Source organism: Glycine max, chromosome 6 (assembly GCF_000004515.6).
Source record: "Glycine max cultivar Williams 82 chromosome 6, Glycine_max_v4.0, whole genome shotgun sequence".
NCBI lineage: Eukaryota > Viridiplantae > Streptophyta > Magnoliopsida > Fabales > Fabaceae > Glycine > Glycine max.
This window is the reverse complement of record NC_038242.2, coordinates 45,252,593-45,265,795: the sequence shown is the minus strand read 5'-3', so window position 1 is coordinate 45,265,795 and position 13,203 is coordinate 45,252,593. Positions and strand designations below refer to the sequence as shown.

The following is a 13,203-nucleotide window of genomic DNA, read 5'->3' as shown; positions in this document are numbered from 1 at the left end:
GTTGTGGAAGTTTCAGCTTTCTTATTCGAGTACGGGCATCTACAACACCGTTGTTGTTTTTTAACTGATAATTACGAAACTACCACCGCGTGTTATACTACAGCGGTTATTTTTGACCGATGTCGTTGCTGTGTTGTGAAAACTACTTTTTCTAGTAGTGGGATTAAATCTTTTTCCCTCTCGCACAATCGCACTATACCCTACCTCACTCATTTTGTGTCGTTTGTTTCTCGTCGGGAAGGCTTTCCAACGCTGTTGAGCTTGTCCTCGTGGAGGCTTTCTAGGTCGTCATGTGGATCCAGGTGGGAACTCTACTGCCTCGAACATGGCATCAAGCCCGACGACATGATGCCTTCTGACTCCACCTTCGATGTAGCCCACGACGCCTTCAAAACCTTCAGTGAAACTAGATCTGGCAAGCACGTCCCCCGTGCTGTCTTTGTCGACCTCGAACTCACCGTCATCGACGAGGTCCACTGCGGCACCTACCGTCAACTCTTCCACCCCGAAAAACTCATCTCCAGCAAGGAAGACGCCGCCAGCAACTTCGCCAGCGGCCACTACACCATTTCGTTCCTCCCTCCCTCAATTTCAATTTCAATTTCTCTAACCTAATTTTTATTTTCCCCTATTTCAGTTGGCAAAGAGATCATAGATCTGTGCTTGGATCACATCCGTAAGCTCGTCGACAACTGCACCGGCCTACAAGGCTTCCTCGTCTTCAACGCCGTCGATGGTGGCAAGTACCCTAGGATCCACTTCATGCTTTCATCCTATGCTCCGATTATCTCTGCCGCTAAGTTCTACCACGAGCAGTTGTGGGTGCCGAAGATCACCAATGCCGTGTTCAAGCCCGCCAGCATGATGGCCAAGTGTGATCCAAGGCACGGCAAGTACATGGCTTGCTGCTTGATGTACCGTGGTGATGTTGTCCCTAAGGATGTCAATACTGTTGTTGCCACCATCAAGACTAAGAGGACTGTCTAATTTGTTGATTGGTATAATTTTCTCTCATTCTCGTGTCAATTGTCATGTTTACTCACATTTACTAATATTCATCACTAGATTTGTGTTTGAAAACTTGTTTGAGTTGTGGAGGCTATAACCATCAGATTATCTGTGAACATGAACTAACATTTACTAATACTCACATTTGATCCCTACTCCTGCCTTTTTTATCAAATTGGAGTACCTGTCACTTGCCCCCATATTGGGAATCCTTGTGGAGTAAAATATGTTTTTGGCAATCAGGTTACTTTGACTAGAGACTTATTGTATATTGTTTGATCCAACCTGACTTAAAACTGATTTTAATGATCTGTCTTTTAGGCTGATCATATACTCAAAAAAGTATTGGACAGGACAATTTGCTACTCTGTGTTTGACGTCTATCAGATGTTTGATGTGTTGCATCAACTGAAAATTAATGTAAGATCCAGTTGTTTAATAATTTATCCTTATTGTAGAGGCCATTGGGTTGCCCTGTTTTTATCTAAGTCCAACTAGCTACACTGAATGGTGCAGAATTAGAGAGGCAAAACACTGGCAAATCCAAAGGCTATGGCTTTGTAAGTAATTAAATTAATTAATTCATGATTCATATATTGAAAGCTAGCTAGCTATAGTAATCATAAATGTTAATCAATTAATGTTGTAATCTTTGTGGTAAATATATATATAAAAGGTGACTTTCAAGGACGCTGAGGCTGTCAAGAAGGCTTGTGAGGATTCAACAACTCTCACTATCAATGGCCGTCGAGCGAATTGCAATCTTGCTTTCCTAGGTGCTCATCGCCCAAGGTCTTCTTCCAATGTTTCACCACCTCCACCGCAACCACAAGGTACACAAATTAATTCATCTTCGTTTTTAGCTACTTTAGTAGAAACTACATGTTTTCTTTTTTGTAAATTAAACCTCATGTCATTATATCTAAATCATTCTTACTATAAATCAATTGAGTAATGTATGTATATGGACTGTAACATTTTCAGTTTATGTGAAAAATCATTTTCAACTACACTACTTGAGTGATTAATTGAGTAGGCCTTTTTGGTGATTATGAACATCATGAAGGTCTAACATTGTGATGCTATCCGCAGGGAGATCCAATGGTGGAATAGTGAAGAATGTTAACAATGCATCAGGTCCACCACCAGCCATTAATCATGTGCAGCCATATCATTATCCAGTGAGGACAACTGCTCTGCCATTCCATAATCACACTCTTCCTTTCTATGGGTATGTCATGTGATGAATTCAAGCTGCTGTTTTTTGTTTACTCAATTATTAGACTAATAAAAGTAGCTTATATACTTCAATTTCTAATCTTTTTATTCAGGTATGCGCCTACCTACATTGTGACTGACGTAAACTTCAATTACAATCAGGTGAGGTAGTTTTAATTTGGCTGAATTGGTCTATTAGTTTATCATTTCTTTGATTCTATCATGTAACAAATTATTGGAACGAAGTATCATGAATTTTATTGATAATTAATTTTTGTTAAAAAATTTGAATGATTATTTTTAATAGGATTTTTTTAATTATTTTTTTTCCATTTACAAAATTTGAATTGAGATTTTATTAGCAGTTAATTTTGATTCAATCATTTGAGATTAAATTAAAAAATGTGTTTTTAGAAAGTAAATTATTACTATCTAAAACTAATAAAATACATGGTAATATATCCTTTTCTTTTTACTGTACACCAGTAACATAACACTGAAATTACAATCTAAGAACTTATATAAAATTAAATTAAGTTTAATTATTCTGCAAATTCATAATTTTTTTTAATTATTTTAACGAGTGATTTATCTTTTAAAGAAACAAATAAAATGAAAGAATAAGGTAAGATTCTATAATTCTTATTGAATAACACAACACTAAACAAGCATGTACTTTATTACTCATATATCATTTTATATTAATATACTTTTAACCATTTAGTTATATCTATTCTCATTTCAATTTTTCACTTGCAACTTGATTCTGCTGAATAATTCACACATAAGGTCATTTAATGTCATATGCTATTGGTTGGTACCTTCTCATCTGATCCTAGTTTGATTGCTTTTGCACAACTCTATTGTGACCCCTCTTGGTATAATGATGTTTTGGCATCCATGTTCTGTTTGATTATGTTTTTATTATTTCATTCTACTTTTTTGAGCAACCAAATATTATTTAATGATGTTGAAATAGATTCTTATTGCTTTGGAATTCTATTGTTAAACAATATTAAATATCAAACCAACCATTAAATAGATTTATATTTGGACTTTTGTGTTTGATTTTTGTATGTTTTGGGAAAAGCTACCTCTTTAACTCCTAATAAGACCCATCCTCAAGTGTTGTCTGTAGTAGCCTTTAGAAAGAGTGGGAGCACGAACACAGCACTGTCCGTGTCTGATATAAATGAGCATGCTGCAACCACCCTAGTTGCTGCCAACACCAAAAAGATACACACCTCAGAGCTTGTTTTGGTAGAGAGGGAGACACAGAATCTTGTAAGAAATTCCCAATCTTTACCTGCAACTTGCAAAGTTTTAACACAACGAGTACTAGTGTAGAATACAACAGAGGAAAAAATAAAAATAAAAAGTGCATGTCATTGTAAATTAGTATTTTTCTAAAAAAGTAATTTTTTCTTAAGAAAACACTAACAACTGGGCCTTCAATTAGTGCATGCTTAGCTTTCATTGTTTTTAAGGAGTTTAGAAAAAATATATTTTGATAAGCTTTTTCCTTTGTAATTTCTTTTAATAAAGTTTTAATTGTAAACTATTTTGGAAATGAAAAAAGTTGCAGGTGTAAACTGCAAAATTTCCAATTAATTTTAAAGATAAATGGTTATCAATTTTGATTATCTAAAACTATACTTACTAATATCATACTTGATTATTAAAAAAAAAATACCATACTTCTCTGATTTGATTGATGATGTTGGTTGTAGTTCTTTGGGACAAGGTCTTCTTACTAGCACTTTTGTTGGAGAAATAATGTTCGCCATTGTTGTTGCAACCCTTGGATTGGTTCTTTTCGGATTGCTGATTGGTAATATGCAGGTAAGTGCACTTAAATTTTCTCTCTTAATTAGCCTAGAGCTGCTTTGCATATGCCAGTTATTGACTTCTTTTATAATGTCTTTGAAAATTAGAAGATAATGCCTAAAGACAAGGACCACGATCTGCTTCCTATTTAGTCAAACTCATTGTTTATTGCTTGGAGGGTGTGACCAGGTTGTGCTTCATGCAGAAAATAGAAAAATTCTTTTTGCTCTCATTTGTTTCATTCAGAGAATTTTTATTTTAGAAAACTTTAATTTCTTAATTTCATGACTTAGTTCCAAGATAGCTTTGTCCTACAAGCTAGTACTACATGAAACATTTCGGTATACTTCATTTCTTAATTTCGGTATACTTCATTGTCTCAATTGAGCAAGTATATACTTAGTTTTATGAATGTTTATTTATATTTGTTGATTATTACTTAGATAATATTGTAATTATAAATACGCAACTTTTCATATTAAAATCAATATTTATAATTAGAAAACTATTTTATTTGTTACTAATAATCAATAAATATATTTATTGATTATTAGTAACATATAAAATAGTTTTCTAATTATAAATATTGATTTTAATATTATATAATAATACTTATTGATTATTAGCAATATTGATAATATCGTAATATTGATTTAATTTATCTAAAATTTATTTGCAGGTAATTCAACATTTAACATTGGTGCTGACGTCAGGAACGATGTACAAATATGGAGTTTCTAAGATGGTGCTGACGTTAGCACTGTCTTAGAAACTCCATATTTCTACATCATTTCTAACGTCAGCACCGATGTAGAAACAGACATATTCTACATCGTTTACCAAGGGACGACCGACTTAGAAGATGTAATTTCTACATCGGTGGCCTGGATAGCACCAATGTAAAAATACGACCTTCAACAACGTGCGCAAATTTGGCAACGATGTAGATTAAACACTTTCTAAGTCGTTTTGAATCCATCAACGTCTTCAATAAATACTTTTCAAAGACGGTGGTGGGCTTAGGACCGATGTAGAAAACGTAGTATTTCTACAACGGTGAATTTTGGAACGATGTTGAAAGATAACACTAAAAACGACATCGTATTCTACATTGGTTGACCACCGATGTAGAATGTCATTTTTGACCGATGTAAAAAGCACGCTTTGTAGTAGTGAGGAAGAAGGTGAAGAAAAAGCGGGTTCAACAGTATCTTCAAAGGTAGAACGGCTTTGTGCCTAAGGATGCAACCATTTATTATTTTTTCAAAAGGTTTCATGCAGTTTGTTCATGTGAAAGATTTAGACTGATTGATAATAATTTCAGAATTCATGAATGTATCAAAGAATTTCAATTTTTAAAGATGCGACTTGTTACGAGCATCTTTTGGAAATTAGAGGGAGTCAATCATACTGAAAACATTTATTGGCAAGAGACTGCATATCCTTGACTTCCTCATGTATTATGTATAAGCATGTTCCTAAATCAGTTTATGTCGTGTTCTTAATGCATTTGATTTAATAATATGTAGTGTACTTAACGTTGACAAGCTTATGAATTCCTTTATAACTAATTACAGGATCTGCATGAGGCTGGAAACACTCTATCATTTGCCAGGAGTAATATATAGTGGTTCAATCACCAAAGCAAAGGGACCTTCAAGTTCTTTTTGGTTTGGTACTAACTCCCCTGACAAAGTTCTTTTTCTTCTTATTGCACCTATGGATAATGGATCTGGATTTTTTTTTTCATCCCATGTTCATTAATGGCAATAAATGTTCCCTTGATTGTGTCATGTTCTTGATGGGATGGGATCATACGTATCTTCTAATCTACATGTGTATGAGGTGCTTTTTGAAAATGAATGGAACTATGTGGAAGTTACATGTGCAAGTTTAAATTGTGAATATACAGAAAATTTTCTTATTTGTTCTAATTAATTCATTTTAGGTTTGTTTTAGTAATTTAATGTCTACCCAGGAAATCGAACTCAATTGGTTGATACATCTTGTTCCTTTCGTCTGCTTCAATTCACTTATGTTCTCTTGTTCCTTTTCCTCACATACAAGACTAAGATAATGCTTAGCTTAACTTTTGATATCTTTGCATTTTTTTACCACATGGTTTTCTCAAATATTTAATTGATCAATAAGAAAAATGAGTTTTTTTTTTAATTGAGTATAATAATTGTTCAAAGAAGGTCGGTCCTATTAGTTATACATTCCATACACTTATGTTCAATGAATCTATAACTTATTCTAAGGACATTAGAATCTATAATTCCCTCATACAGTTTGAAAATAAGTAGAACTAACCTTGATCTATGAAATACATAAGTTTTTCAATCTTCTTTGTCCCAATCTATCTCTTTTCTTCTTTTACTTTTCTCTCACGTTCCTGATGATAATTAGAGGAAAACGCTTATGGCAGAGATAAAATCTTTTTCCTTTTATTAACCAACTTCCATCAAGTTAGTTATAAGAAGTTTATTAACTTCCCATAAGTTTATTAGAAGTTTTTAACTTCTCATATTTGCTAATAAGTCCCTTTATTTTATTAAATAAAGTTTAGGCCCTTAATTCACATGAATCACATTATTCTAACATTCTCTCACTTGACTCTTGTGATGCCATAACACTTCATGATTTAATAATTACATAAATCATAACGCACATTAAAATACTTTAAAAAAATTGGCTTCATCATTAATCATAATTAAAGATGAAAAATAATGAGTCATGGAGGTTACATGTCATTTAATCAACATATTATCTTCCCTGGACTACTATATTATCCTTCTCTTTAATATGACTGTAAAATCACAAGTTCATAATGGGTCCAAACAAAAGTCATTCTTTCATTAACAAAAACATAATATATTTTCTACATCATAATTTGCATGCATATACACATAAAGTAGAAAACATAAATTTCATAAACTTACACAATAATGAGCTCAAAGTGTCAAATAGACTTTATTAATAATAATAACATTCAACATTCACTAGCAGACATAATGTCTATATTTACTACATGGCCAGTAAATACTTTGGGCGGTATAAAGGGTCAGCAATCATTAGATTAGTGCTAATATGTTCTATTGACACTCTATGTTTCTAAAGTTCTTCTTTAACGACAAAGCATTTCAATTCCATATGCTTAGCACCTTTAGAATATCTGTCATTTTTTTTATAGAAAAGAAGACAACTACGGTATTATCAAAACAAATTTTCAGCGGCTTGGAAATACTATCAACTACTCCAAGTCTTGAAATAAAATTCCGCAACCAATTAGCATGAACTGTAGCCTTAAAGCATGCCACAAATTCAGCCTCCATGTTTGAATCTGTATATCCAATCACCTCAAGATGACTGAATCTCCTATAAGTAAGCATGATATCCTTTTTTCCTTGCAAGTACCTTAAGACTTTCTTTGCAGCTTTCCAATGATCCAATCCTGGATTACTTTGGTATCTACCAAGCATACCAACTACAAAGATAATATCTGGCCTTGTGCATGTTTGACCATATATCAGATTCCCAACAGCAAATGCATAAGGAATATTTTCCATCTATTTTCGTTCCATATCATTCTTTGGACATTGCATAAGACTAAATTTGTCTCCTTTCTGTGTTGGAATGGGAGATGCTGAACATTTATCCATTATGAATCTCTCTAAAACTTTATTAATATATGATTTCTGAGACAAGCCTAACAATTCTTGTGATCTATCATGGAATATTTCAATTCCTATCACATAGTCTGCCTCACCTATATCTTTCATTTCAAAGTTCTTAGAGAGAAACTTCTTAGTCTCACTTAATAGACCAAGATCATTAGTAGCAAGCAAGGTGTCATCAACATACAAAATAAGAAATATAAATTTGCTCCCACTGACCTTCAGATATATACACCGATCAACAGTGTTATCCTTAAATCCAAAGGACGTAATAGTATCATTGAAATTAAGATACCTGTTAGTCGCCATCTACGACTAACTTTTGTATAGAAAAGTTTTCCAAAATGTATATATTTTCCCCAATTTATGGTTCTTTTTGTAGGATTGTAAATATTTTCTTGTTTAGTTTAATCTTTGCTCGATAGATACTTTCCGCATGAAATTAATGTAAATCTCACTTCAATTTCAGATAAAAAGGAGAATAATGGGAAGGTGCAGCAGTTGTTGTCTCGCTAAGCCTAGACCATGCGCTTAGCGAGTATCATCTGCCACGCAAGCACGCGCTCAGCGCGTCATCGGCTCACCCAGCGAGTCATCTGTCTATTCTGGCGCTTAGAGCGCTTGGCTCACTGAGCCAAAATTCACTTACTCGCGCTAAGCGCCTTCGAGGTCAGAAAGTCCTTTTTAAGCCTGAAATGAGATCAGAGTGGAGAGCTTGGCGGATAGAGTGCGAAGAACAGAGAACAAAGGCGCAAAACAAAGCAAGGAAGCAAAAACCTTAGCTTTTGGGAGGATCTTAGGTTTAGGAGTGATTTCTAGGTTTCTAGAGGTGGAGGAGACATCCCCACCACCTCTGAAAACCCTCTTTCTGCTTGTGAAAGGTGATGCCTTGTGATGGAAGGCTAAACCCCTTTGTTGGGAAATTCTGCTGTGTATTTGATGTAAATTCTTACCCTATCTATTTGAAGTTGTTTTTATGTGTTCAATGTTTCTATTTGTTCTTAATCACTGCATGCTTGTGGCTTGATCACCCATTTGTATGTAAAGTTAGGAGCTTTAGCATTGGAAAATGTACTACATCCTTAGAAATGGATAGAACGGGCCAGGTTATCGTATGTCTGGACACGGAGTGCGGTGATTTAGTTTTATTATGTTGTGAGCCTAATGTTGTTCGGTTAAGCTAAGTTTGACGAGACATCCGAGAATGAGGATTAATTAGAATTAGTCCTTGCATGCGAGACATCGATGTTTGGGAGTGTTGTCCCCAGCATAGAACGCATGAACATCTTTAAATAGAGAAAAGCCCTTAATTGCATCAAGTAACTCAGTAGGAGGACCCAACGCTTTTAATTATCTATTTTAACACCCACTTGCTCATATTTGTTGTAATTAATCATTAGAATAGAATACACTCTTGCTTTGATTCATGATTATTGATTCTTTGTACAAATGCCTGTTTATTGAATGAAATTTCACCAAATGAAACTAATTCCCTGAGTTTGATACTCGATTCTTACCGTTTTATTATTACTTGCACGACTCGGTACACTTACCGGTTAGATTTCGCATCCAAAATAACAAGTAGTACAGGGATCCGAACAAGTTTTTGGTGCCATTGCCGGGGAGGTGAGGCCTCCGCAGCCCATGAGCCTCAGCCGGAGCCAAAGGCAGTTGCTCAGGAGGCTGATCCAGATGCTTATCCAGAGGCCACACCAGATATTCCAAAGGGTGATCCGGAGACCGATCTAGCTGCTCAGGAAAACACTATAGAGGCTACTCCAAAGATGACTCTACAGGCATCACCGGTGACTACACATGGGCTAGAGTTGTCTTCTCCGCAGGCATCACCGGTGGCTGCACATGTGCTGGAGCTGTCTGAGGAGGAGGATGAGGCCACATATATGGATTATGCAGCAGCCCAGGATGACCCCTCTCCAGGACCACAGGACCCATGACAGGACTTTTATTCTATTTTCCTATCTCTTGAACACTTTTATTATTATTCTGCTTTTAGCACATTTTATAATTTGGGTTTATATTTCTGTTTCAGTTTTTAATTTCCATTTTTAGTTTGCATGTTTAGCTTGTTTTAAAGCTTGTCGAACATTTTACATTTCCATATTTATGCAGTGGTTTGGTTATTTGATTTTAAAAATTCTGTGTTTGTTGAATGGTTTGAAATTATCAATTGCATGAATTGAGTGAAGTGTAATGCGTAGATCATATGCTTTGAATGAGCATGCAACGATTAGAAGAGAAAAAACATGGATTGGGATCATGACTAGAAATGTTAGTTAGTTTGACAGATTGATTGTGAAGGTGCTCATTAGCCATAACCCGGTGAGTGTGTGATCTTTAATTGTGAGGGAACGACTAGTATTGAGTAATGATTTTTGCATGAATATTTGATTATGGAATGAATGCATGAATGTGAAGAGGATGAAGGCCATGATTGATTGAAACTGCCACTTAGCCAAAAAGCTTACCTTGTGAATGAAATGATATATCCTTTGCACCCATGATTAAGCTAAAAATCTGATTGCTTGATTTGAACCTTGAGCCTATGAAATTATATCTCTACCTACCTTGTCTTAGGTTGTAGGAGAGCATTATGGTTCAAAGCAAATTTGTCTCAAATTTGGGGGAGTTTATTGGGTGACAACTTCTAATGGTAAGAAGATGACAACACACACAATAAAGTAAAAAGCTGCTGTTAAAAAAAACTGTAAGTATCAAAAATAAAACTGAGTGTGTGTTGTTATCTAATAAAGCTAAGTGCTGAAAGGCAAGTAATTGAAGCTGGAAATAATAATGAAAAGAGTTTATCTATGGATGAATGCTCTCCTATAACTTAAGCTTTTTCATCTTAGAAAAACCATAATTTGTTTGTAGCCCGACCTCATTACAAGCTTAGAAAAGTCCTTCAGATTCAGTTTGTGTGTTTATGACTGTATGGCAAGAGATGAATTGCAAAGATTGAGACTTGTGTTGGTTGTTGATTGATGAATAACCAAAACAGTTGTGCTTGAGTGAAACAGTGACCGTGAGACATTGGTTGATGATCCTTCCTTGATATCTGTCTTACTTATTAGCTTATTTTAGTTGTGTTGCTTAATAATCATGTTCATATCTTTTAAGAGCTGCATGCCTTGTGAGAAGCTGTTGATTGAAACATTGAATGCCACTCATGTCATGTGATTGAATTCTTTGAAACAAACACCTTTGTGAATAACCACTATGATTTAATCACTTGAGGACAAGTGAATTGTTCTTTCTTTGCTTGAGGACAAGCAAAACTGTAAATTTGGGAGAGTTTGTTAGTCGTCATCTACGACTAACTTTTGTATAGAAAAGTTTTCCAAAATGTATATACTTTTCCCAATTTATGGTTCTTTTTGTAGGACTGTAAATATTTTCTTGTTTAGTATAATTTTTGCTCAGTAGATACTTTCCGCAAGGAATTAATGTAAATCTCACTTCAATTTCAGGTAAAAAGGAGAATAATTAGAAGGTGCAACAAATGTTGTCTCGCTAAGCTTGGACCATGTGCTTAGCGAGTATCATCCGCTAAGCGATACATTAGCTTGCTTAGTGAGTAAGAGGAATCTTGAAGGGAATCTGCCATGCAAGCATGCGCTCAAAACGTCATCAGCTCGCCCAGCGAGTCATCTGTCTCTTCTGGCGCTTAGCGTGCCTGGCTCGCTGAGCCAAAATTCACTTACTTGCGCTAAGCGCAAAAATGGCGTTAAGCATGCCTTTGAGGTTAGAAAGCCCTTTTTAAGCCTGAAATGAGATCAGAGCTGAGAGCTTGGCGGATAGAGTGCAAAAAACAGAGAACAAAGGCGCAAAACAAAGCAAGGATGCAAAAACCTTAGCTTTTGGGAGAATCTTAGGTTTAGGAGTGATTTCTAGGTTTCTAGAGGTGGAGGAGACATCCCCACCACTGTGTAATATGTTATTTCCTCTGAAAACCCTCTTCCTGCTTGTGAAAGGTGTTGCCTTGTGATGGAAGGCTAAACCCCTTTGTTGGGGAATTCTGCTGGGTATTTGATGTAAATTCTTATCCTATCTATTTGAAGTTATTTTTATGTGTTCAATGTTTCTATCTGTGCTTAATTACTGCATGCTTGTGGCTTGATCACCCATTTGTATGTAAAGTTAGGATCTTTAACATTGAAAAATGTATTGCATCTTTAGAACTGGATAGAATGAGCTAGGTTATCATATGTCTGGACACGGAGTGCGGTAATTTAGTTTTATTATGTTGTGAGCCTAATGTTGTTCGGTTAAGCTAAGTTTGACGAGACATCCAAGAATGAGGATTAATTAGAATCAGTCCTTGCATGCGAGACATCGATGTTTGGGAGTGTTGTCCCCAGCATAGAACGCATGAACATCTTTAAATAAAGAAAAGCCCTTAATTGCATCAAGTAACTCAGTAGGAGGACCCAACGCTTTTAATTATCTATTTTAACACCCACTTGCTCATATTTGTTGTAATTAATCATTAGAATAGAATACACTCTTGCTTTGATTCATGATTATTGATTCTTTGTACAAATGCCTGTTTATTGAATGAAATTTCACCAAATGAAACTAATTCCCCGAGTTTGATACTCGATTCTTACCGTTTTATTATTACTTGCACGACTCGGTACACTTACCGGTTAGATTTCGCATCCAAAATAACAAGTAGTATAGGGATCCGAACAATACCATTGTCGGAAAGCCTGTTTAAGTCCATATATTGATTTCTTAAGTTTTGCTGCAATATTTGTCATCTCAATGACATGTTCATGTATAATACGACAACCATCAAACTTCATGATGGTTAAAGTACTCATTAATGTCTCAGCAACATACTTATTAGCAGTTTGGGAGCACTCTTCCATAGATTTCATAAATTCTTTTGCACTTTCAGTCTGGGGAAGAGCATACTTAATGTTATTAGCTATGTTCATGAGCATAAGCATCAAACAAATTTTGTTTGACTTTTCCCAGGCCTTATAATGGGTTTTCTCTTCATTGCTGCTAGCATCAGGTTTTTTCAACTTGAAGAGCCAAATCAAGATCCAACACACCTAAGTTAAATTGGACTTGTTTGCTTCAATCAAAGAAATTTAACCCATTAAAAACCGGAACAAACATACCAAGAGGATGCAAAGATACAGGAAGGGATATTGCAATTAACACATGCTTAACATTGATACTTTGAGTCATAAATACAATACAAATTCAAACAACAAACAAACATTCTATGTATACTAATGTTCTCATTTGGGTGATACACTAATACACACAAAAAAAAAAAACATACTGATGCTAATAATTTTAACATTATTTGGTAAGGCATATGCACTAATTAGAAATACTATTATCTTTGGATATATAAATAAAACTAATAATGCATACATACTACCAACAATCATATCCATAAATTATAAGAACAACTAATCAACCTTTGGGTGATCCA

At 34.9% G+C, this 13,203-nt stretch overlaps 1 protein-coding gene across 1 annotated transcript; it reads left to right on the top strand.

The window, feature by feature from the left end:
- Window positions 1–119: 119 nt before the first annotated feature.
- On the top strand, window positions 120–987 carry LOC100784253 (tubulin alpha-5 chain). Its single transcript, XM_026128765.1, has 3 exons — window positions 120–130; window positions 303–588; window positions 673–987. The coding sequence occupies exons 1-3, from the start codon at window positions 120–122 to the stop codon at window positions 985–987; spliced, it is 612 nt and encodes a 203-aa protein (XP_025984550.1).
- The last annotated feature ends 12,216 nt before the right edge of the window (window positions 988–13,203 follow it).